At 43.1% G+C, this 21,577-nt stretch overlaps 1 protein-coding gene across 1 annotated transcript in view; it reads left to right on the top strand.

Moving 5' to 3' along the window:
* Window positions 1-1,158: 1,158 nt before the first annotated feature.
* WNT2 (Wnt family member 2) overlaps window positions 1,159-21,577 on the top strand; it is a gene marked incomplete at its 3' end in the record, with an annotated part of 44,408 nt that continues 23,989 nt past the window's right edge. The window contains exons 1-3 of the mRNA XM_079931464.1: window positions 1,159-1,470; window positions 3,577-3,803; window positions 9,096-9,373. Of these exons, the coding sequence (XP_079787590.1) occupies window positions 1,388-1,470; window positions 3,577-3,803; window positions 9,096-9,373 (588 nt within the window). The 5' untranslated portion in view covers window positions 1,159-1,387. The remainder of the gene's footprint in view (window positions 1,471-3,576; window positions 3,804-9,095; window positions 9,374-21,577) is intronic.

Here is a 21,577-nt window from a genome sequence, read left to right as displayed (position 1 = left end):
AGCAGGGGGTGGGGGGAGAGCCGGTCTTTCCTATCTGGACGGCCACCCCTTCACGCCCTGCGAACAATGCAGCGCCCACCCCACCCCCAACACGCACACACATTCCCCATTCCCCAAGGCACGCTCCGCGGGCGGGCGGCGGGTTCCTCCGCCCCAGGAAAAGAGCAATGGAACAGTTCACGGCCGCCGCGAGTTCCTGGTCTTCCTTCCTTTCCGGTGATAAACGGCGGGGCTACAAGCCAGTTGCTGCTCAAGATGCTCCACCCGCGGGCTCAAGCCTGTCTCTCTTGGCCCTGCGGGGGCCCAGATCAGGACCGATAGTCCCTTGACCTCCGCAAGGAGCAAAAGCTGAGCGCCAGGGCGGCAAGAGGCGCGACCGGTGCTGGGGCGCAGACCCTCGGCGGGCTCCTGCTGCCTCAGTTCCTCGCTGCATGATCTTTTGCGCTCTACAGCGCCGTGGAGGAGCTGGGTGTGCGTAAACACCGCATCTTCCCCAGACGTTTTGGCCGAGGACGCCTGGGTGAGGTCCGGAGGGTCAGGGACCTTCCCGTTTCCCCTCCCTTGGAGCTCTATATATAAGCCCAGCACCGTGGAATCAAGGCCACAGGTCTTCACTTCCCTGAGGCCTGAACCCTCCCTCTCCAACCTTGCCCTGCTTAGCTCCAGATTTACGAGGGCTTGCTCCTCCTTTCGGTATTAGGAAGAGAAGCGGAGGGATGAGTTGAAAATCATCTCTGGATTCTTGCCTCCTGTACACAGCTGTATCCCTATCCTCTCCCTCCTTTCCCCACATTGCCCGCTCGGTGACTTATGTTTGCCGGAGGGTAGCCTCGCCTATCCGGAGCGCTCGGTCCTGTGGCGGGGCACCCACTGATGCTCTTTGGCCCGGAGCTTCCCGAAAGGTGCCTGCCTCCGCGGGTGCTCGAGGCCACGCAGAGGTGCTTCTCCCTCCCCGCATCACCTCACCCACAGACCTCTCTTGCCATCATTTCACCCACCCTTATATAAAACCGCGCGACCCACCCCCCCGCCATCCTACCCGGCGCAGCGCCCCCTCCCTTGGCTGCGCCTGGGCGGGCGGGCGGGGAGCTGAAGGGACCGGGGCGCGCGGGAGGCGCGCAGAGCTCTCCGGCAGCCCGCGCTCGCCGCGCCTGGGGAATTGGCTGTGGGCGAGGCGGCCCCGGCTGGCCTTTATCGCTCGCCCCGCTGGTCGCTTGAAACTTTATCAGCGAGTCTCGCCACTCGCCGCAGACGCGAGCGGGGGGCGGGGGCGCGGCAAGGCGCCGGCGGCCGTGACGAGGCGCTCCCGGCGCTGAGCGCTTCTGCTCCGGGCACGCATGGCGCCCGCACACGGAGTCTGACCTGATGCGGACGCAAGGGGGTTAATATGAACGCCTGTCTCGGTGGAATCTGGCTCTGGCTCCCTCTGCTCTTGACCTGGCTCAGCCCTGAGGTCAGCTCTTCATGGTGGTAAGTGCACGCGCACGGGCGCCGGGGTATTTTGGGGATGGGAGTGGAGCCCGCAGGGGCCACATAGACGCTTCCCGGCGGCGCTTCCCCGCGGCCGCGGCAGTCACGGCTTCCGACCCGAACCCAAGCTGCTGCCCTCTCCTATTGCCCCTTGGATTCTCCTCGGAAGCCCATTCCAGCTTCGACAACTTCAACACCCCCCCGCGCCCCCCCCATTCCCCCTCAACTGAGAGCTCGGATGTTCGGTGTATTTGGATCCAGCTGAGCGACAGCAAAATCGGGATCTTTGAGACAAGCGCTAGCCGGGTCTCTAGCTCTACTAGCACAGACGGGTGTGCGCGCGCGCGCGCGCGTGTGTGTGTGTGTGTGGGTGGGTGGGTGAACTTAGCTCCAAAACTACTATCATCCCCCCATGCTCCCCTCCCCCCAAAAAACCCTCAAGATAAAAACCGACGGGGCAATTCAGGCGGGCAAGAGCGGTAGAACCCGAAGCGTGTGATTTTGCCTTCTTTCCCGTCCTTCCACATTCCTAGTGCTTCACCCCAGTGGGGCGGAAGAACATTTTGCTGCCTCCAGGTAGAGACTACCGCCTTAATGCGAAGCTCCAGGGGCCGGGAGCTCTAAGATGTCAGTTCGAAACCACAGTCACCCCAAAGAGTAAATTTGCTGCTGTCCTTTATACGTGGATCTTCGATTTATTCTGCATAGTGAAGGAACGTTGAAACGTAACAGGTCTTAGCATCCTTAAAAGTTCCAAAGGGAGAGGCTCTCCCCACCCAGAAACTCATCTCCATCTCCTTCATCTTGAGAAGAGAGAGAGTTGAGAGCTCTTTAGCGTTCTTGCACCTAAAAACTTCCGAACTGATACTTAAAACACTGATTCAGAAAGACCTGTTATCTGTTATGATGTGCTGTTTTTTAAAAGAATCTGGCAAAAGTAAGGCGTCGCAGCCAAATGAGAGACTGGAGCAGGGAACTTTAGGAAGACACGAGCTCTTCAAAGGAGCAAAGCAAAGAAAGCATGGATGGGAAGAGGGGTTCAATTCCTTCCTAAGCCACTTTGAACAGAAAGGCGTTTAGCCTTGACATTACTGACATAGGATCAAAGATTGATTTATCAGAGTGACCGTTTTTCAATAAAATGACTATTTCTGTCTCCATGGGTGTATAAACATTATTTATTGCCCAGGCTTTTTGTCACATTGTCTCTCAGCTGTCACTTAAATATATTTTTGGGGAGTCACAGCTGTAATGATTTTATGATCATATAAAATAATGAAAATACAAGAAAAAGACATTCTCCTTGTTTGATCGCTTCAAAAGACACCTATGGCAGCTTGGGTTATATAAAAGGTACCTTTCTAAACATTTCACAACTAATAGAGAACATCTGGGTAGAGATGATGATGTAATTTTTTGTTAAAGTTTCTTCTCAAAAGTACTTTATGGAGCTATAACACTGTTTGATTCTTCCAAACATTTAGTGTCCTTAATAACAATAGAAAGATTTTTTCCCAAAGGTTCTCTATAAAAGCCAAAAAGAGCTGGAAAATGGAAATATTTAACAGATTCTTTAGTAGGAAAAGAAAGGCATGCCTGTGCAGAGAGGATAACATCAGATACCGGCAGGTGTTGATTAGACAGATACAGACAGTTTAAGACACTTAAACATTAGATCAAATAAATGGCAGTGAGGAGCTTCTAAAGGTCGGCTTCCTCCAAAGCCAAGTCCAGACACATTGTGTACTGAGATCAGAGTCTTCTTGGAAGAAGTCTTCCAAAAACATGTTGCCCCTTCCCGCCTCAACCCATTCCCCAACTGCAGACCTTGCCTCTCCCACCCTGCCCAGAGCATCATCTGGTGGCCTCGGCTTCACATCCAAGAAACAGTCAGCACTCCGTTTTGGGGTGGCTTCTACCAGACCACTCACCATGCCTGCTGTGCCGCTTCTCCAGTGAACTAAAGTTAAATAACCTTTGCCTTCTAATATCCCCCAAAAGATAGGAATTCATATTTGAAATGCTGCTTTGAACTCTTCCCTCTCCCGGGAAACACCACGTGAGGCCTCGCTGTTCTGTGCTCTCCCCCGTGTTGGTCCTTCCCAGGTACATGAGAGCTACAGGTGGCTCCTCCAGGGTGATGTGTGACAATGTGCCAGGCCTGGTGAGCCGCCAGCGGCAGCTGTGCCACCGACACCCGGACGTGATGCGTGCCATCGGCCTGGGCGTGGCCGAGTGGACGGCAGAGTGCCAGCACCAGTTCCGCCAGCACCGCTGGAACTGCAACACCCTGGACAGGGATCACAGCCTCTTCGGCAGGGTCCTGCTTCGAAGTAAGTCTCCCGCCTTCACGCAGCTCATGGGCTCTACCCTCATATACACACACCCTTATTTGGTCTTCAAAGTCCCTGCTCATCTTGTCTTGCATGCTATGCAGTCAGAAGCTTGTTCTGTTGGGTGCCATTTGTCCCGTCGAGACAAGGACTCGAGAAATCAAGAAACTTGTCTGTCTCAAGTTTGGGAGGAGGATGTAGTGCCCCAGGCTGGTGTCTTTTTTATTCTTGGCTCTGTCCATCCACGTCAAGTCACAACCCTGCCTGTCCCTCCAGGTTCAGATTTTGTCTCTAGAAGAAAGGACGCAGCAGCCACAGAGCGCTTTTGACTTTTTAACTCTTCTTTCTGGGACTTGAAACTTCCAGAAGGAAATGGGCAGAAGATTGGGATAGAATGCCCAAATCTTTTATTGGCCATAGATGGTCATTATTACAATAACAAGTCAGTGTTATTAAGAAGCAGAGACAAATCTCTGCTCAACATCTCTGACCTCCCATTCGGCTACTCGGCTTCGGGTCACTCTGTTTCTAAATTAAGCATTTTTTTCGGTAAACTGTAAATTCTGTAAGGCAGGAACTCATCTGCTTTCCCTGCACCTTACTTGGTACCTTGTGTGTTGTAGGCATCACTCATTCATTGAATGGTTGAATGAATGGATGGATGAACTTGTAGTGAGTGCCTATTCTCCAGGTACATTTTAAGCAGAAGGATATTTATGGAGGGTAGGGGTGGGAACCATGAATACACAGAGGTAGACCTTGGATATATTGCAGGTTTGGTTCCAGATCACCACAATAAAGCAAGTCACACGAATTTTTTGCGTTTCCCAATGCATATAAAAGTTATGTTTATACTACGCTGTAGTCTATTAACTGTTGAAAAAACAATGTACATACCTTAATTTTAAAATACTTTATTGCTAAAAAATGGTAACCAGCATTTGACAATGCAGGTTGCCACAAAGCTTCAGTTTGTAAAAAACAATATCTGTGAAGCGCAATAAAGTGCAATAAAATGGGGTACGCCTGTGGTTTCTTCCTTTCTCTTTTTTAGAAAGCACATTGAACATTATCTAACTACATAATAAACTTCTTAAAAGTTCTGAATGTGGAAAGTAGCTTACTAACTTGTACACAATCAGAGAAAATTAACTGAAAATCAGATCTTATTTTCAAAACATCCCCATCCCTTAACCTGGTCTTAGCAGCATTCTCCAAGAAGTAGCACATCCCATTTGCTACTGGGAAATCTTACTGAAAACACAACAGTTTATGTGCGAACCCCAGAAACAGGAAACTTTCCACTTGTTTTTGCCCACCTCCCCCTCCCAATCCTAAGAAAATCATTCGGGCTGTGCACTTGGTAATGCTTAACGGAGCGTGTTTCTATCAGGTAATCATCACAGCCCTAGGGTTTTATGAGGCCAAATGCATAACTGAATGTCTCTAAAATCCCCCAAGGGCGTAGTACTCTCACTCTTAGTGTACCCCTAAAGTTAATTTACTGTGATATTCTGCAATTTTATTCTCTGGTTTAAGAATATTCTTCCGCATTCCTTTTGGAGTTTTGATATGACATCACAACATTTTTGAAAGGATAATAATAAATTTCAACTACATGGAATTTTAAGACTTCACCTAGATCAACTCACCAGTGAATCAATTAAAGTGCTGGACCTTATCAAAGAGAGTTTGCAAATATCTGGCACAATAAATCTTTGCATATATTAGGTACAGGCTCTTGGTGTTAAAGATGTATCAGGATTTTTCCTTTACAAAGGTCTCAACCATTTTCCAATGATTACAAATTAAGTGTACTTCTCATTTATAAAATGATCACCTATAGAGTCTGTCTATGAAAATCCATTAAGATGTCTCCATATTGAAAAAAAAAAAAAACCTTTCCATAACAAGTCAAAGGAAGCAAGTTTGACACTGATTCTAGAGAGTGTATATGCCAAAGCTGGAGGTTCATTCAACTTAATCTTGGCAATGTTTGTTTCTTCAGAGCTGTAGAATGGCTGAGAGGGAAAAGGTTATAAATAGAGAAAGCAGAACAAGTTTGACTTAGGCTAAGCCTTCAGGTAAATTAGAGATTATAACTGTACTCCCTTCAGATTTCTTTCAGATGAAGCTGAACGCTTTGCCAAAGTACTCAAAACTTAAAACACTCATGCTACACAGTTTCTTTCCAATCTTCACAGAAGGCCAGATTTCTTCCTGGACATTTACGTAAACTCCTGTGACTGTCAGTGATGATTTTGTGTTGGTTATGGGAAGGCTGAATTTGGCCTAAGGTAGCTTATCCTGGAAATAATCACGAAATTCCAATGAAGCTATCCAAAGAGTTTTACAATTAATTGCTTGGAGGGAAATTCACATCTTAGAGTTGTAAAGAACTCCTCCTTCGGAAACCTAAATGTCCTCATAGATAAATAGGAAAGCCAAAGGGCAGTACCACATATAAGAAGAACATAAAAGTTACTAACATATCCTGTGGTCATAGAGAAATGGAGAACATCTGCCTCTTTTGCTTCAGAGACCAAGAGTAAGGCAGACCGATTTTTAGGAACTTTCGTAATTTGCTCATTCAAACGACTATCACCAGACACGGGCAGAGAAATGTAAAGACAAAACTAGTAAACTCAAAAATAATCCTGCAAGAATTTGCATATACTTTCAGAATTCTAGAATAAGCCTAAACAAAAAGGTGATTAGATTTCATCCTTGTTAAAAAAAAAGGCAAGCATTTAAAAAAAAAAGAGTTGAACAACCCGTAACCTTCCAGAAAGCCTAGCTTCTAGTGTTCTGCCTTCCCAGCTGCCTGTCCCACCCTATACACTTAGTAAACATTGCTTGACTTATCTCAAACCAAAAATTAGAGAAACTTCAATAGTAACACATCAGGAAGTCTAAATATCACCATTTAGATTTGGATTTTGTTTCATATTGCAATGGCTTTAAAAAGAATCAGTTTTTCTAAGAAGAGGCCCGAGATCAAAATTTGCTTTGTTCCAAAGCCAACTCTTGAAATGTGCTACTATTTTGCACATAGCATTTTAGTGATTCATCTAAGACACTTAACTGAAAACATCTTAAGGCCGTATCTACATGATATACCAAAACATCTGGAGGTAAAATGAAAAGATATTCCATGTGCTAATTTTTTATTTAAATAAATAAATAAATATCTAGCTATTTAGTAATGCGTTTGAATAATAAATGACAAATATTTAGAAAGGCGATGGCTTTGCTTTGGAAATTATTTCTGAAATGTAGCAGATTTTTAAGTGATTTTTTTTTTTTTTTCTTTCAGCCAACAAGTCAATGTAGTTGTTTGCAAGTTAGGCCGGGATGCATTCTGTGCCTAGACAATTTATTCCTCTACTAACCTTCAAAATACTGTCTGGTCACTGACATTCTATCATCTGCATCTTCCATAGCTTTCCCCTAAAAGATCACCTCATAAAGTTTCTCTTCTTTCTCCTTAAGAAATAAGACTAGTGCAAAATCTATTACGCATTCAGGAATTTTCCCCCATATGATATCTCTAAATGTGGGGACTGAACTCCAAATCCAAAACCAGGCTTTAGCAGATCAATGGGATGACTGTGGACAAGGTATTTTCCTACATGGTAAAATGGGTAAAATAAAAATTTTATTTATCTGAAAGCCACTAGCAGAGATTAAGCCACATTTGCATCTATTAGTCACCATCTTTTACAAAACATAGCAATTCCTCTTAGAAAATCATCTGTGATCCTTATAACATAATCTGGAATTCTAAAACAGCTCCCACAACCGTCACATCTCTCTCTGGAGAGCACTACCTGCTACCTATGGCAAATATTCATATAACTGATTTTACCTAACTTCAAGGCATGATTGATTTTTTTTTGGATGGTTAGAGGTTTCGGGGAAGATATTTTTTGAAGGCTGAGGCAAGTGCCATTTAATATGGTATAGATACATGTTCCTGATTTTTAATAATGAGACTAGCAGAGCAGATATTGCAAGGGACGTATAATAAATTTTAGCACTGAATGACAAACGGAAACAAGCAGGGCTTTGACGCGAAAAGGTGGTTTGTTCTCCCAGCTGTGTGGTTCAAAAAGTCACACTCGTCTTGACATAGTGAATCACCAAATGGCTCTCCATTTGCTGCCTTGCACTGGCATTAGCTTGTTCGGCTTCTATTTTGATGGTGAATATATTTGCTGCAACAACCATTAGTAAAGAGCCATGCTAATAACAGTGAAATACAGCTCCACTTGAAAAATGAGGTGCACACAGACCCTTAAGAGCCTTATATCTGTCACTATACCACAACACCGTGTTATGAGTTACTACAGATTATTAAAATAATTTAATGTCGTTATCGCACTGAAATATGTACCCTTCAGCCTGGAAGTGAACGTAGCCTGTGCTCTAATAAAGAACAATTCTAAGAAAGCACCCCAAAGGGTTCTTGCCCAGGTCTAATTATAGGCGGTAAATTTGTTTCCTTCCAGAAAAAAACCAAAGAAAAGCTTTTCGCTGTCTTTTACCCAATACCAGTGATTAGTGCAGGTGTTCCAGAAGAAAGTAAATTCACCTTAATAGTTAGACGTCGTATGTAACTCAAGGATATTGCATAGTGCCTTCAATAATCCCGCCGTTACTTGTGAAAGCTGATGCCAAGCCGAAGCTCTCCAGGGTTAACCAGAGGTGCTGGTTACTGCTGTGAACTGTCTTCCCACCTCAACCCCTAGATTACTTCGAATTCAGGATCTCAGTAGCAATCATTTACACACATACAAGTGTCCTCAATAATGCCTGGAGGTCTGGAAGGTTTTTCCAGTGAGAGCTGTAGTAGCACGAATACCCAGAAATGTTATGGAATGATAGAATTGTAGAATTCAGACTGTATGCTGCAGAGGAGGAAACCAAGGTCTAGAGATGTCCTGCTCCTCTCTTCTGGGACATGTGGGATTCTAGGTTAAAGCAAGAACGTGTATGAGACTAATATGAAGCCAGGAACTGGGCAGGGCAGGCTTTTGCTGTATTTTCTTTTATACTCTATTTACTTTAAGGATAGTTGTCCTACAGTTATCCAAATTGATAAAAGCTTGTATTAAGCGCGACAATTCATATTCAAGAGCCAGCCTTGGCTCTGGGAAAGAATTCTCCGAGGATACTTTGTCTAGTGGCAAAGTATGTCAGAGGCAGAACAAGTATTAAACAGCCATCGTGTAAAAGTTATTCAGAACGAGCAATGCCAGACTACTTTTAAGAAAAGCATTTTTGTTACAGGTAGCCGGGAATCTGCCTTTGTTTACGCCATCTCCTCAGCTGGAGTTGTATTTGCCATCACCAGGGCCTGTAGCCAAGGAGAATTAAAATCCTGTTCCTGTGACCCAAAGAAGAAGGGAACCGCCAAGGACAGCAAGGGCACTTTCGACTGGGGTGGCTGCAGTGATAACATTGACTATGGGATCAAGTTTGCCCGAGCCTTTGTGGACGCCAAGGAAAGGAAAGGAAAGGATGCCAGAGCCCTGATGAATCTTCACAACAACAGAGCCGGCAGGAAGGTATGGACTGCAACAGTGCTCGTTTTGTAGACTGCATGGCCTTATAAATCACTTAAGGCAAGCTTATCTTAAGCCTTCCTAGAGTGCTAAAATGCTATCATCACAACTTCCCACTGTCCCCCAGCCCAGAGCTGTTTGTTCTAAAGAATACCACCAGCTGGGCTGAAATACCCCCACCTGCACTCTACCTTCCCTCCCACAGCTAAGCTCAAGGAGTCCACCCACTGCTTTTGGCATTGGGTACAGTCAGGTGCCTATGGTCTCTCTGGATACTGTATCATCTAGTCAGAAGATAGCATCTGTGGTTGAGGATAGGGCTGCATCCCACATACCAGTAGGACACTGAATGCTTGTATCTAAGGGGTATCAAGTCCCAGAACATCTTCTCTCAAACTTATCATGAAAGCAGCTCACCAGGCATGGCTTGTTCGCTTCTTCTAGATTCAGGGAAGCTCTTTTCAGAACCAGAAGCTGCTTTCACTCTTAAAAGCCCCACCTTGGGCTTTTAAGGGGTTTCTGGTACTGGATGAGTAAGTGGACTAGGGGAAGACGTGCCCCAAAGAGGCACACTGGCCCCTTAACCTCTAGTCCTGACTGAGCTCTTGGGCTGTGGGTACCTAGTCAATATTCATTCCCTAACTCCCATTTGTTAGATGAGGAAAATAGACCCTCCTGTGCTCGAGGTCACATGGAGAATCAGAAGAAAAGCCAGGACTAGAATTCAGGTTTCAACTCCTAGCCCCGGGGTGGTTTGGCCTAGGATTAAACCATTTCAATGCCAGTGTTCAGATCCACTGATGAGCCATGTCTTTGGGCATGGTGGCTTGACCAGAATAACTAGAGAATCTCAATAGAGAGAGAATAGAGAATAGAGAATCTTGAACCAGAATAACTAGAGAATCTGCTGCACATTAGGCCTTTGTGTAAGAAGCATAAACTGGTTGGCTAATCAAACATTCAGTCAGAACCATTCTAAAATAATCTAACTGCCAATGAGAAGAGATAACTATAATTTGTCTTTTATCAACACAAAATAAATATGTGCTTGACATTAATATATAAAGAAAGATCAGCATAAAATTGAAAAGTCCCCAGGGGGGCTTTAACAGGAAAAAAGAATAGAAAAGAATGCAGATCTGTTTGGATGAAAACCCTTTTACTAGGCTCACAGAGGGAACAGATCTCATTTAAAGGAATTTGGAAGGAAAGAAGTCTTGCTTAGCACATGGAATAAGATGAGTGTGACCTGAGCAGTTTACAAATAGTACCTTTCTTGAACTTGGAAAATCAACATTCCTAATTTTCACAAATTTATGAACTTATAGTGACTACTGCCAAGAATATAGACCACGGTTGTGCAATCCTACAACTGTGGTAATTACTGTTTGTGCAATGGTTTAGATAAGGAAAAATTTACATTGACCTTTGTTTTGACATTGATACCATATGTATAGGTTATAAAGTGTGGTGTCTTTGATAGGAGAATGCTGCTTAATTATTCAAGCACAGTATATAGTTGGATCTCCCAGACTCTTTGTACGGATAAGAGCATATGGTCATACACCGCATCCAAAATAACGTTGACTCATCACAATAAATGTTAATTTTGCTTAATAGATCATTAGATATTGAATGTTTCTACTCTTCAAGACAATAGATCTTAGCCATTATATTGTAGGCTCTCAATAAACATGATTTTTAACGTAAATTACATGATTCCTCACTGTGTAGAGGTGAACAGCTGTCAGGCCTCAGATATTCTCCTGCCTACTCTGCAAAACTTAGGAGGCTACTTTTGATTGGAATAAAAGTGCACACACTGACTTTTTAAAATGTGGCTTTAATTAATGGTGGGTGGGCAGACTTTTTCAAGGAGATGCATGATGTCAGTGAATATGAACTTTAATGAGAGTAAATGTATTGAGATAAACATGCGTCTCTAATTCTCTTCTTGCGGTCATTAGACCCCCAGTCTCTACTCCCCCTTCGTACCAGCAGAAGGTCTGTGGAATCAAAATGAGAACAGGCTGGGCTCGAGTCTGAAGGCAGCCCTCCCGAGCTACGCCTCCGACTGGCCTAGCTCTACAAAACCCCAGCCTCCAAGGCCGAGAGCCACATCAGTTCATTTTTTTTTCTTCTTTGTGTTTTTCAGTATTTCCCAAATTGTCCACTACGAACATCTTCTACTTTTTAAAATGGGGGGATGGGGTGGGGTGGGGAGCAAGGGGCAGGACCAATACATTTGAAAAGAAAAGCCATCTATTCCAGGATTGTTCTGCTTAGCCAACACTACAAATCAGAATTCAACACTGCCATTCACAACAGGCCTTAACTTTCCCCTAATATTTGAGCAGTTTAATTCTTTTATTATAGCAGCTGGTTAGAGCACCCTCATGTGTCTCTGTACTGTAATATCATTTTAGATCTTCTATGCTGTTATATCACTTTATTTTAATCACAGCTTCAACAGAATTGGTAATGACGCTTCTTTCCTTCATGTTTTCTTGGAACTCATCTTAAGTCTAGTTTTCTGCCTCCAAATAGGACTATTAATAAGCCTTGAAAAGATAAATCTACCTTGTTCAAAACAAACATTTTATCGAAAAAGACAGCCCATAGCTTCTCTTAGCAGTTCTTTTTAGATCTAAAGAAGCCATGTTATGAAAACTTCTAAATTATATTTTAAGATAGGTTAAGGTAAATTTCAGGTGAAAGTTACTTGGTTGATAGTCACCATTTGCTTCCTTTCAGGATCTTGAAAACAGCTTTAAATTAGTCCACTCTTTCTACATGAAATGATCACAACTTCTTTTACCTTTCCTAAGAGAATCTATCTCAAAATATTCCATGTACCCAATCAAATACTGCCCTTCAATCAAGACATTTCCATAATAAGAATAAGAGGAATTCCATAAAAATACTTTTCCCAAAAGTATTTCTTACCATAGTGAAGATGGAACAAGGGATGTGAAGCGAGACCTACCTTCGTTTTAACCCTGCAATACCAGTGGCTTAGATCGCTGAATTCAGGCTCTTTCAGATGTAAAGGGGGTTACGTAGTGCTATGGAAAGACAAGGGTAAAGTGAATAGCACAGAACCTGGCAAGTAGTAGGTGCCCAGTAAAAGCTAGTCCCCCCTTCCCCCTTTAGTGACGTGAAGGTTATCTGTAACTCAGGTACAGAATCAGGCACAAATCCAGTTTGAACCAGTACTTAGGATTCAATCTGATCTCTCCACATACCCACAGACTCATCTTCGGTACAGTCTAACATACTAAGAAAAAATAGGCATACGGCATTAGCTAATGTACAAAAGACCATCAAAATCCTTTGTAATTTGATCTTCTAAAAAACCCCTATTGGAATAAAAAACAGTATTAGTATTTCTATTTTTCAGATGACGAAACTGGGCCTCAGAGGGATCAAGTGACTAACGCATAGGGTCATACAGTCGTGAAGTGCTGGGCTTGGGGGCTCAAACTCATTGCTTTCATCTTTTTGTCCTTATCTACCTTTACATGTTGTCTCTGTTGAGAATTTCTGAGAAAGATAAACACACAGCATTTCTGTACTGAAAAAAACAAACAAAAACAGCAGCAGCAGCAAGCAGTCCTTGGAAGGTAGCTTACTGGGGACACTTTTTTCCTCTTTGTGTGTGTCTTTAATTTTACAAGTTTCCTAAACTGAATATGTATTATTTCTTAATAAAAGGGAAAACCTTGTTTAAATACCAAAAACATAACTTCTAGTCACCATGAACATGCCCAAAGCTTATGTGGTGGATTTCCAAAATTTCAACTCAAGGCACTGCAAGTTCTAGAGCACTGTTCCTATGTGCTACTGGACTAAATTTGGGAAAAGCACTGTTTCTGGTACTGTCATATGTAGAAAAGAATAAGACAAAATCCTGACCACAAGAAACTTTTTGTTTTTTTTGTTTTGTTTTGTTTTTTTTTGCGGTACGCGGGTCTCTCACTGTTGTGGCCTCTCCCGCTGCGGAGCACAGGCTCCGGATGCGCAGGCTCAGCGGCCATGGCTCACGGGCCTAGCCGCTCCACGGCACGTGGGATCTTCCGGGACCGGGGCACGAACCCGTGTCCCCTGCATCGGCAGGCGGACTCTCAACCACTGCGCCCCCAGGGAAGCCCAAGAAACTAAATTTTAATCAGGGAGACAAGTGAAATACAATTGCAAGGCAAGCTCTATGCTAGATGGTATAATAGAAAAATCACCCAAAGGGCCAGTTAGTTGAGGAGAGAAAGGTTGTGTCATAAAAGAGCTGGGTGTTGAAGCTGGAGATAAAGGTTTCCTATGGCTGAGATAGGGAAAATGCTTTCCAGGATGAAGGGACTCCAGACAAAGAAAGATATGAGAGTAGAAAGAACATCAAAGTTGAAGAATGACAAGGGTACTAGGGTAGAGCTCATGACTGAGAATTAATAGGAGCTGAGGCTGCAAATTTGAGTCTTGGCCAGATCTGGAGAGCCTCAAATGCCATGCTGAGATATTTGGGTGCTGCTGTGAAGCAATGGGAAGGTATTGAACAATGCAGGAGATGTTAAATACTTAAGTTCCAGTTTTATGTACTGTTAATTTCTCTAGAGTCCACTTTAAAAGAATGACAGATTTCAAAGTTCAAATCTTCTGTAATAGGTTTGAATGAATGACTTTAAAAAATAGACTCACTAGGAAACTTATGAGAAATTTCTACCTCCCTGAATTTTATTTTCAGCCTTACCTATACATATAAGGACTGATACAGACAGTAAGCTTCCTGATGGATAGTAATAAAAAATTAGCATATGGCAACTGTGTTGCTATTTATATTTTTAACATAGTGTTTACATTGTTATTGGCTCATTAGGGGTTCTTAGCTATTGACATCATGTTGACTGAGGCAACATGGAGGCTCGGGCTCTGGACACTGGTTCTAATACTTGAGCATGACCTTGGACAAGTTACCTAACAAGGATTGCTACAGAAAATAAAATATATACACATAAGCACCAGGTTTTAAGCAAGCCTAGGAGGTAGGTATCATTACTACCCATATTTTCCATATGAAGAGACTAAAGTCTATATAATAGGGTGGCCGGAATCAGGAAACAAGTTGAATTTATTTCCTAGCTGAAATTCAAACTTAACTTAGCCTCCTGTATTTTACATTTATATATATTTAGATATCCTGTATTTTTTTTTTTTTTTTTTTTTTTTTTTTGCGCGGTACGCGGGCCTCTCACTGTTGTGGCCTCTCCCGCTGCGGAGCACAGGCTCCGGACGCGCAGGCTCAGCGGCCACGGCTCACGGGCCCAGCCGCTCCATGGCATGTGGGATCTTCCCAGACCGGGGCACGAACCCGTGTCCCCTGCATCGGCAGGTGGACTCTCAACCACTGCGCCACCAGGGAAGCCCATCCTGTATTTTATATGTGAGAAGTTAGGAGGGCAAAGGATCCAGAGTTTCTAGTTCTGTGCTCTGCCCAATCCAGCACCCCTCAAGGTCAGTGCTGTGGAGCGCCGGGCCTGCCCCTGAGCTCGGCCCACTGAGGCGCCAGCACAAAGCAGATACTTCCAAGTTCTGACTACAGGAAATACCTCCGAAGTCAACACAAATGGATATTGTACAAGATGTAAGCATAGCCTTACAGGCAAGTAAATCTTGGGCCTAATAAAGACTTCCAAGAATAGATCCTATGATGCCACTTAAGATAAATAATACATAATGGGTCTGAACCAAGAGAACTGGGTGTGATGAAAAAGAAATCACTCTCGAAAAGTAAGGAATATCAACAGAAAAGAAAGTGATAAAACTGAACTGAATTACAGAGCCAGACTGCTTTAACCTCCTGTATATCCTCATCTTCCTTTCAATAATGTTGAGCATCTTTTCGAAGCACAACTTTCACTTAGTACAGATTTATGTTCTGACTGGCCTTCTCTGTTCATAAAATTAAACGCATTCTGAAAAATTAGATCAGTTCTGCCAGCCTCACCTCTCTCTTGTTGGACCCAAAGATAGAATGTTTCTGATACTGTCAATCTTTTACCATGTATGAATCAAAAACTAACCAGAATTAAAGTCCCAAAGCAGAGAAAACTGTTAACAAAATTGTTACAGTTCCAGGTAAAGTTCTATTATTCATAGAAAATGTTTTTTTAGACTGGCCTCATTAGTCAATAAAAATTATTATATATATGGTTAGTCAACAGTAATGTTCTTGAATTCCACAAGTAAGTTCCACACCTTATATTTCCTAGCTAAGCCCACCCACAGTCACTGTTTTTAAACAATAACAGTGCTCAAGAAATCACAATGTCTTATTTAAGTTAATAAATGATTGCATAAGCAAATCAACTGCACAGTTTGCTAATCAATATTCCTTATTTTCCTAGTTCCAGAGCATGTATGTTTGAAAGATATGTTGGTCTGGTTTTCAGTAACTCTTATTAGAGATGTGGACCTGTCCAAGGGATTTAATTGTTAATAAATGTACTTGGCTTTAAGCCAGCATCTGAAAATTAAATAATATGTTTTTAATGTGTGTTTCCCTCAGGAAAACGGATATAGGACCAGAAATATGGTAGTTGCTTTGCAGCATACACCCAACTAAAAAGTGAAGTACTAACACTTCTTCAAATGCTCAAGTTAAACTAAATACTTTAGTTGAAACATAGCATATAAAGACCAAAAATAAATTCTAAGCAGGATTTCTAAAGCAAGGTCAGTAGTTAAGTTTGCATAGATTTCACATGGTATAAGGTGGATTGCCCTTTTTCTGATAGGGAGAGAATCAGTATAGCAGGACACAGGGGTCATAAACTTAGCAAAATGCAGGTACCTACCAAAAAAATTCTCATGATCTGCAAAGAAGTCTTATAAAGACACCCTGGCATTGCTTGGGCTCCGTCTCCAAAAAGCCTGAGTTAAGAGACTAAAATTTCACTCTCCTTGGGAGAAGTTTGTCTTATTAAAACTGTCAAAATAATTCTTTGTGGACTAATTTGATGTGCAAACACTAAATATAAAAACTTTTGTAGGACCCATCCACTGAAACCAGAGACCATGAACCCCCCAGGAGTTCATGAGAAAGGCTGGCAGAGTGATTTAAGGTGTCAACCTGGTGTCAGACAGGCTTGGGGTACATCCTGCCTCAGCTACATTGCCTGTGAGACTTAGGGCAACGTCCTCAGGGTCTAGGTATCTCAATATCCTCATCTGTAAAACGGGGATGAAAATAGTACATGCCTTATATGCTTGTGTGGATTAAATAAAAGTGCTTAAATCAAGTGCTCAGCATGGCTTAACATATGGTAAGATCCTAATGAATGCTATGCCCTGTTATTATGCTCTGAGCTTTAGTTGGGATAAATATAAAATAGAATTGTTCTAGCTTGCACAATGCATGTATTTCCTTATTCCATGCCCCCCCTTTTTTAAAAACAGTCAGACTTTTGTTTCTGTGGTATAGAATATTAATATTTATAAGTTTCTTAAATTCTAAGAGTAGAAAATAGCCTCTGCAGAACTGAAGGCTTAAAGTGCTCAAAATCAAAGATTTAAGGGCCATCAAAAATCTACTAAGATTTTAGCACTGACAGAACGATGAGCTTACTGAAGATTTTTTATTGAGAAAAGTTATATATTAAACTAAAAATGGTTTCTATGAGGCTAAATGCCAAAAGAGTACTCCTGTCCTTAGCAGTCACATTTATTCATCTTTTTAAAAGTAGTGGACTTCCCTGGTGGCACAGTGGTTAAGAATCCGTCTGCCAACGCAGGGAACCCGGGTTCAACCCCTGGTCTGGGAAGATCCAACATGCCACGGAGCAACTAAGCCCGTGCGCCACAACTACTGAGCCTACACTCTAGAGCCCGTGCTCCGCAAGAGAAGCCACTGCAATGAGAAGCCCACATACACTGCAAGGAAGAGTAGCTCTCTCTTGCCACAACTAGAGAAAGCCTGTGCGCAGCAACAAAGACCCAACACCGCCAAAAATAAATAATTTAAAAAATAAAAAAATAAAAGTAGTCATGTCAAATGAGCAAAGGTTTAGTGATGAGATGCCACAGAGTACACAGTGGTGGGATTAAGCAAATAGTGAGGGGAAGTGGTTGATGAGGAATTGCGCTGGGCGCCTGGGGGATATAAAAAGCCAGGAGGGCTGTGAGAATTTACAAAGAGGGGCCTAAGAAGTAGGTTGAAAATGAAAACTTGACAGCAGTCTGCATCAAGAATCAAAGAAGGAAGTGGTACCAGAGACCCTTTAGAAAAGATTCGAGACAAAGTGGGAAACAGGACCTAAATGTGTCATGGGCTGAGGCCTGTTTCTGGAAGAAGCTTTCAGCATCACACACTGGAGACAGACAGCAAGTCACTGTAATCGATTCTTCTTCGAGTTCTTTCTGTTATAAAAACAATACTCACACAAACAAAAGTAACAAACTGAGCAGTGCAGAAGTGTGTCTCATAAAATAAGAACATTTCCTCCCCTCACAATCCTTGTCTCCTTCCAGAACATTTCAAAGTGCAATCGGACTCAAGGCTTGGACAGAACATATACAATTTCACCTCTTCCTTCCTCCCTCAGACCTCATTAAAATTATAGTAATGGAATAAAAGTGGCTTAAATCAACAATAAAGAGAATAGTCAAAGAAATGAGAGAACTCAACAAATTTCTGGAAAGTGGAAAGGGAATGAAGAAATCGTAACATAAAGCAGGATGGAGAAGCCTCAGCCTAGAAGAATAAAAGCAGATGAGGCGCGGGGGAAAACAAAAGCAGATGAGGAATGTGGAAACTAAGATACCCGGAGAAAATTTCAGATACAAATGAGCACTGGAGAGAAGCACAGGGCTGAAAATTGGGATTAACTGAAAAACCCATTGGTGGCATAAAGAACCCCATCCCCTCCCCTTCACCCCCAAGCAGAACTCCTGGAAGTCTAGTGTCGAACCTTCTAGGCTTTCTGCAGTTAGAGCCTCCAGAACAGCCAGTGTCCTACCTACTCACTAGAAAGCAAACCTCTGGTCCACAAGCCCCACCATACAACCAGAGCACCTAAATACTTTGTTATGACTTCACTCTTAAATATGAAGAGACTGTCCAAGAATTACCATATATTCGATTAAATTCAGAAGCATAAAAGAAAGCAAACAAACAAAAAAGCAGTAAGTCAGGCAGGGGTGAGAAGAAAATTTTTAAAAGCCAAGAAGATCCAAGCAGATATTAACATCCATGAACAACAAGAATGGATGCTTTGAAAAAGTGACAATTAGAGAACAAGAGAGAACTTGGAAGAGAAAGCCAAAGAAATCTCCCAGAAAGTAAAACAAAAAGCCCAAAGGACACATGGAGAACCATAAACATCACCTCTCTTTCCCACTTGAGTTTGAAACCAACTAAAAAATGAACAAGGGAGGTAGACAGAAGGAGTAACAGCATCTGTTGCAGGACTGAAAAGAAGGCTGCACTGGAGGGTGCAGTTTTGAAGCTTCAACTCCACCGGGAGCTGGGCAGACTTACCCCATCCCAGGCTGCACACCGGGGCCCTGCAGGGAGCCCCTTGCTGAAGGGCAGGAGCTGATCATAACTTATCTGCTCCACAGGCTGGCAGATGCCCAAAGAGAAGGAACCCAGGCGCACAAGCCCTGCTCCTTCTTCTAAACTCACCAGTTGGATAAGTCAGTTGTCCTACCCTGGGAGAAATGAGTAAGGGGATGGAGAGAGCCAAGAGTGTTAGTCTAATGGAATTTATTCCTCAAGAAGCCAGGAAGAAAGTATTAAAACTATAAAAGAGAAAATATGAGACATGGAGGATTGAGTCAGAAGGTTCAGCAACTTGACTAATTAGAATGTTGTAAAGAGACTAAAAGTGTGTGGGGGGGGGTGGAATATTAAGAGAATATTCTCAGTGCTGAAGTTTCTAGATCGAAAGGGCCCACTGAGGGCTGAGCAGGACTCATTTTTTAAAAATCCTAAATATATCATTGTGATATTTCAGAACACCAAGGATAAGGGAAGGTTTCTAGAACCTTCCATGTGGGGGGTGGGGGTGGGAAAGTGAAATGAAAACAATAATCAGTTGCCAGAGAATCAGCCAGACATCAGACTTCCCATCTGTAACACTAGAGGCCAAAGCCTGTGGAGCAATAACTTCAGTTTTGAGGGAAAATTATTTTCAACCCAGAATTTTATAACCAGCCAAACTATTAGCCAAGTGTGAAGGCTGAATAAAGACATCTTAACACACAACATTCAGAAAATGCATCGCCCATGTGCCTTGAAGGAGTTACTCAAGAAGGGGCTGCAGCAAAGAGAAGGAATGAACCAAAAAAAGAGAAAACATGGCATCTGGCAGAGCAGAGTGTCCACCTAGGAGGGCATGATCCCAGCTGTGTCCAGATGGGACTTAAGAAGATGCAGGACCATGGAACCCGCAGGAAACGAGGGGAAGTAATGGAACAGGTGGAATGAGCCTGAGAGTGGAAGACATTAGGTTACAGTAAACACACTTGGTAGCAAGTAAAGTGAGAAAAAGCCAAACTTCACTCCAGCAACATTCTTCTTCAGCACAGAGGCAATGCTATTGGATCAGAGATTATAAAATGCAGTCCTTGGTTATGCAGTTAACTGTTTGACATCCATCTTTACTGTTCTGAGTTTTTAGATTCAACATCTAGACATACCATGAGAGCCTTAACTGTTGTTACAGAACTTTAATGCTCTCGTCTTTGTCACCACAAAAGGACAAGCCTCGTACTTAATAAATGAATGAATGAATGAATAAAATCAATGTCATGAAAGACAAAGAAAGGCTGAGGAGCTGTTCCAGACTATAAGAGATATGATAACTAAATGCAACATAGCTCTTAGAAGAAGGAGGAGGAGAGGAAGGATGAGAATGAGGAGGAGCGAGCTGCGGGGGGGGGGGGGGGGGGGGGGGAGGGAGAAGCGTGCTGCGGAGGGGGTGGAGGGAGCAGACATTATTGGGACAACTGGCAAAATTTGAAGAAGGTATGTAGATTATAGTATTGTACCAAAGATGTTAAATTTCCTGATTTTGATAATAGTATTGTGGTATTTCAGGGTTAAGAGATGCCATGTCTACAATTTACTCTCAAACATAAGAAATTTATGTATCTAGACTATTTTCTCTCTGTGCATGTGTATGTGTGTGTATGTGTGTGTGTGTGTGTGTGTGTGGAAAATGACAAACCAAATAGGACAAAATATTTAGTAATTGGCAAATCTGAGTGAAGAGTTCATTGTACTATTCTTGCAACATTTCTGTAAGTTTGAAATCATTTCAAAACAAAAGTAAAAACAGCAAAGTCTATTAGTAATCCTAAAAAAAAGAAAGAAAAGGACAGGCCCTGATGACAGAGACTGGGAAGAAGGGGAGGAGGAAGGAAGGGCTACAAATATCCTCATCTCCTAAGAAAAAGCACCAGTAACTTTTGGAACTAGAAGAGGGGTAAGGGTGCTCCTTGAAGTCGGAGAGCTCATCAGAACCAACCGTTACAGAACCATGTTGGGAGCTGGGTGAGGGAAATTAGGTGTGAATTAAGTTCTCACCCCCCACAAGAAGAAGTCTATCAGGAACTATCTAATGTTGACCCATACGTAAACAGAGTGACTGGCAGAGCTGCCGGACTCAGCTGCGCCAACCGTGCGTGGCGCCCCTCTCCAGAGGGCTCCATTCACTGCACTGTCACTGTAGATTTGTTTAGTTATGAAGAGAATTTTCTGGTGGATGTCCGTATAGTATCTGGAGGATGGGATGTCTTTCTATTTCTCACAAAGCTGGCGGTCAGCTAGCACAGAACTGGTCGTATAGACATTTGGGGAGCCACCATAAGGGCAGAATGCATTAAAAGTGACCGCTCTGGGGTTGTGCCGTGCAGACCGGGAGGAGAGATAAGAGGAGAGGGTACAGCACAGGGCTATTGCTTTTCACTGTCTTTTCTGGACTATTTGATTTTTTCAAATCATGCGCAACAGTTCTTTAATTTTAAAATTTGAAAGTAATAATTAAAAACAAACACAAAAAAGCCCCAGACTGGCAGCGCCTGGGATGTATGTCTCCAGGTACCAGCGTCCCCACCCCCTCCGCCCCGACCCCTTCGTTCGCTCACTTCCTTTAAGGTGCAAATAAAAGGTCTGCAGCCGCTCCTTCAGCGGCCTGCGGGAGAAGCCCACCATTC

The sequence above is a fragment of the Stenella coeruleoalba genome, assembly GCF_951394435.1.
Source record: "Stenella coeruleoalba genome assembly, chromosome: 9".
Lineage (NCBI taxonomy): Eukaryota > Metazoa > Chordata > Mammalia > Artiodactyla > Delphinidae > Stenella > Stenella coeruleoalba.
The sequence above is the reverse complement of the archived record's forward strand: the minus strand, read 5'-3'. Positions and strand labels throughout refer to the sequence as shown.